Genomic DNA, 5225 nt, shown 5'->3' on the forward strand with positions numbered 1-5225 from the left:
GACGATGATGAAAATTATGATGATGATGATGACCATTATGATGATGATGATGACCATTATGATGATGATGATGACCATTATGATGATGATGATGACCATTATGATGACGATGATGACCATTATGATGATGATGATGACCATTATGATGACGATGATGACCATTATGATGATGATGATAACCATGATGTGATGACGATAATAACTATGATACTTGTTATGACGAAGATGATGACGTTGATAGGTGAAATAATGATGACGACGACGATGATGATGGAAGATGTAATGATGACGAAAATGATGATAATAATCATATGTTGATAACGTTGCTGATTATGAATATGATGTTATGATTGAAGGAAGTTTACTGATAAGAACAACGAAGAAAAACCAAGTATAGGTCATAAACTGCCAGGAATATTGATTGTACGATGATCACTAGTGCAAGAGAATTTCAAAAAAATATGTTAGGCTAATATCTTTTAATTGAAATATGTATTTACGATGCAATTCTATGTACGCCCTCAGAACGTTTGTGTAATCACAAAACGAAACGATACATTACGATACGACACGAAATTTTACATAAGTATGCACTGGCACCTGCGAATAAATCTAAATTTATAGTGGTAATTCGTTTTAAATAATATTTGGATTCACTTGTACGGTTTTGTTCATGAATGCTTATGAGCCTATGATTGACTGTACACACACACACACACACACACACACACACACACACACACACACACCACACACACATAAAATGGAACTATGAAGTGGGTAGAAAGAAAAGTAAATAAAAAAAATTTGAGCGAAATAAGAAATGGAAAAAATATAAAAAACATAAAAAGAAGTTAATTAAGAAAAATATATAAAACGAAAATATGTGTAAAAAAGTAGAAAAGAGAGAAAGAGAGAGAAAGAAAGAGAGACAGAGAGAGAGAGGGGGGAGGGGGAAGGTAGTTATTTGATACATTTGAAAATTGAAAAAATCTGCAAAATACAATAGTCTGTTTTCAATTTTCCATCCTATAATTTTCAATTTATAACAAAAACGCTCTACTATGCAGTATGCCTACGTATGTGTGTGTGTGTATTTTTGATAAATGTTTTTATTCCATGTCATTTGTATGTATGTGTGTTTGTATGTTTGTATGTTTTTGTATGTTCACACTCATTTGTTTGTTTGATTGTTAGTTTGTACATTTCTAGTTTAATCAGTGAAAAAAAGGTGTGTATGTGTGTGTGTGGTGTGTGCGAGAGAGAGTGAGGGAGAGAGAAGGAAAGAGAGAGAGAAAGAGAAAAAAAAAGATTTACGTAGATAGAAAGATGATCACGATGAACGTTACATCTGTTGAACAACTGTTGCATCAGTCAGTCACTAATCCAATCACGCGGTGATAGGTTTCTATGGATCGAGAATAACAACAACAGCAGCAACAACAACAATAATAATAATGATGATGATGATGATGAAGTAAATAAATACAAACGTAATAACATGATAAATATGCGCAAGCATTATAATAAACCATCTAAAAAATTATACACCAGCGAACACACACACGCGTAGCATAGCCTAGAGCCCGCAGGCTTTTCAAGGACCTGAAGAACATAAATCAGACTTGGTTATTTAAAATTACCTTCGTAATTTTTAAAATTTTAAGATAAAAGAAACACTCGATTGAGTGCGATGTACGGAATGTAATTCATAGAATAATTAACAATCCAGAATGTTTATATGGATTTCAAATCGCAAGAAAGTGCGAGTGCCTTCGCGAAAAATATTAAAATGGAAGTCGTGGTCTTGAAACGGCCCTGGGGTAGCATAGCAAACATTCAAACACACGCGCATGCAAACATACGTAAATACATACACACAACAAACAAACAAACATACATGCATACATAGATACACACACATACATAAAAATACAAGTACACACATACAAACAGAGTCACACTACACGTGCACAAACTGCATTAAGCGGGTGATTGAGAGAGCATGGCCTGCATGCAATCAATTAACTTCATCTTGACCGTTGCTATGGAAAAGATGATGATGATGTTGTTGTTGTTGGTGGTGGTGATAATGATAATGATGGTGGTGATGATGACACTGATGAGATTGGTGACAACGGTTCTGGTACAAAACCAGTGTGATTGTAAGTATTTTTTAAAAACAATGAAGATAATGATTTTGTTGTGGTGATGACAATAATGATGATGATGATAATGATGATATTGACGCAATGATGATGATGATGATGGCAGATTAAGAACGACCTAAGTAATAAATAAGAAAATGATGATGCTGACGACGACGATGATGACGTCACCTCACTCACATTCACATTTTATACGAGATTGAATTTCAAAAGATAATAAGCCATTTATGAGCTGCGTAGCGAGAAGGAAGACGATGATGACGAAGATGACGACGATCATGATGATGATGATAAGATGACAGAGCGCTGGTTATGGTAATGATGACCAAGACAAGGATAGGAATAAAAAGCTAGCCGTGTAATTGAAAAGACGTGTTATTGTATGCGTGCGTTCGGATGCGAGATGTACACATATGTATGAGCGTATGTATGCTTATAAATACGTTTGTATATCAAAATTTGTGTATTTTTGTTTACGTAAACTTATGTGTATATGTATACGTGTATGTGTTTATGTGTGTAAATGTATGCGTGTATGTATAGATATGCGTTATGTGATTGTGTTTGCTTAGTGTCGTATCAGTTTGCACGCACGCATATGTATGCTACGTACGTACGGGTTTTTGTGATTTTATTTTCAGTACGAATGTTTTCATGTTTGTGAATATTTTCATGCAGATGTGAGTTAGGAAGATTCAGCAGGCCTGGCAAGAGGTTAATTAATGTGTTTTTGTAATTACACATCGATTGCAGATAACTTAAAAAACAAACAAAAACGCAATCGTTATCAAAGTTAGCAGAAAACAAAAAGTTAAACATGAAAAAAAACAGATTAACAACAAAACAGACAGACAGACAGACAGACGAACAAAAGATACAAATTCTCAAAGGAACCAATATATTGGCATCAATGTGTATCTAGACATGAATCAAACTGGGCAGTTTTGTATGTGTTATGTTTGTGTGTTTGTATGTGTATGTATGTTTGTATGTGTTGTAAATGTATTTATGTACTTGCATGTTTTTATAACTATGTGTTAATGTATTTTGGTTTAATACCCGCTGTTTATATATATATATATATATTGTATGTATATATATATATATATATATATACATACAAAAAATTCATGTGTGTGTGATTGTGTGTGTGTGTTTGTTTATTTGTTTGTTTGTTGTTGATGAATGTGGAGGCATACGTATGTCGTGAAATATTCATGAAGAGAAATTTGTCAAATAAACCATCAATAAAAAATATGCAGTGAAAAAATGATGATGATGTTGTGATGTTTATGAAGATGACGATGAAGAAGATGATGCTGATGATGGGAATGATGAGAATAGAGAAGAGGATGATGACAAAGATGATGGTAATATTTTTTCATTGACGTTACATCTCTCTAACGTCATAAACCGTTACATCGTAAAATTTCCATTTCCAGGTCAGAAGATATCAAGACGGATGGATAGAGAAACGCATAAATAGGTGAATGGATGAATAGATGGATGAATGAATGGATGAATAGATGGATGAATGAATGATTGATTGGATAAATGAATGATTGATTGGATAAATGAATGAATGAACGAACGAATGAATGAATGAATGAATGAATGAATGAATAGATGGATGAATAAATGAATAGATGGATGAATAAATAAATGAATGAATGAAAAAATAAATGGATGGCCAGATGATATGACACCATCTACAATTTAATACATCCGCCACTGGGTTTATAAGTAATAATTAGTCAGATGTGATGAAGGTGATGAGAATGGTTGTTATTATTATGATGGATGACTTGATGGTTGGATGGATGGATGGATGAATTATGATTAATAGACAGATAAATTTTTAGGTGGATAGACAAGGGATAGACGGTTGAATTTAGGTTTTAGATGAATGAATGAATGAATGGCTGGCTTGATGGATGGATGGATAGATGATTGAATGAATGGATGGAATGCTAGATGGATAAATGAATAGAAGGATGATGGATAAACAAATGGACCAACTTACACCCCATTAGTTTGGCGAGTACTTGCGAACAGGCCATCCTTCCAATTCAATTCAATTAAACGATTTTTAATCAACTAATTAATTTATTTATAATTATTCATTAACTTAACCTATTGTTATAAATTCGCTTGGGGTTGTTTACAACTGACAATCGTAGTGTTCGTATATATATCGCCGATAAGAATCAACTCGAACGATAAATTGGAACTATCAACAAATAATTACAAAATGAGTTATTTCATAATCGCACACTTGTAAACGAACGAACTCAATTTGGAAAACACACGCACTTCAACTCGTACTTGCCACACTTCGTAACTTTCTGTAAACACACATACATTCGCTTCGTGTGTCGTCCTATTTATCAGCTTTCTTTTGCAATTCTTAGATATTTTACAATACGGCGTACCATAGATAATTATTGTCATAATTATGGAGCGCTGTATTTATAACATTACACCCTCCTTAATTCTGTTAGTCCCGAACAGATTCAGTTTTACCATCGGCCTGAAAGGGGCCTAGCCAGGGTAGGGGCCATCCGGTCCAGATGCACGATCTTCATTTTGATCCGAGGCTTACCTCGTTCTCGTACCCGATACGCCACATTGTCGATCCAGGTGGCGACTTGGCACGACTTTTCTCAATCCTTCCACTCATTTTCTGCGTGATTCATAAATAGTTGAAGGTCATCAATTTGTGCACTCTGTTCCTCAGCCTACTCATCCTTTAATTTTGAGTCGTTCTTCCGTTCTTCAATTTCATCTTGCAGTTCGTTCAGTCCAACACGACTTTTATTTTTGAACTTTGCTAACGATATGGTGAAAGTACCTTGGGGCTGTTTCTCCTTTTTTTCCGTCTTTACTTGGCAAACTTTGAGCATCTGCTTCACTCTTATGTCATTCTCATCTTCCTGTTCTTTGATCTCGTCTGTATGCTCATGTTTGGGTTTTTCAAATCCTTCATGTTCCTAGTAACTGTGATATACGTGGTGTCTGCTTCACAGTTTGCACATGCTTCGCTGATATCACCTGCAT

At 34.5% G+C, this 5225-nt stretch overlaps 1 protein-coding gene across 1 annotated transcript; it reads right to left on the reverse strand.

Moving 5' to 3' along the window:
• Positions 1–4459: 4459 nt before the first annotated feature.
• HELRODRAFT_160776 (hypothetical protein) lies at positions 4460–5225 on the reverse strand (the record flags this gene model as incomplete). Its single annotated transcript, XM_009017709.1, has 4 exons — positions 4460–4513; positions 4771–4851; positions 4976–5158; positions 5220–5225. 4 exons carry the CDS (start codon positions 5223–5225, stop codon positions 4460–4462), a joined length of 324 nt encoding a protein of 107 aa, XP_009015957.1.

The sequence above is a fragment of the Helobdella robusta genome (assembly GCF_000326865.2).
Source record: "Helobdella robusta unplaced genomic scaffold HELROscaffold_2, whole genome shotgun sequence".
Classification (NCBI taxonomy): domain Eukaryota; kingdom Metazoa; phylum Annelida; class Clitellata; order Rhynchobdellida; family Glossiphoniidae; genus Helobdella; species Helobdella robusta.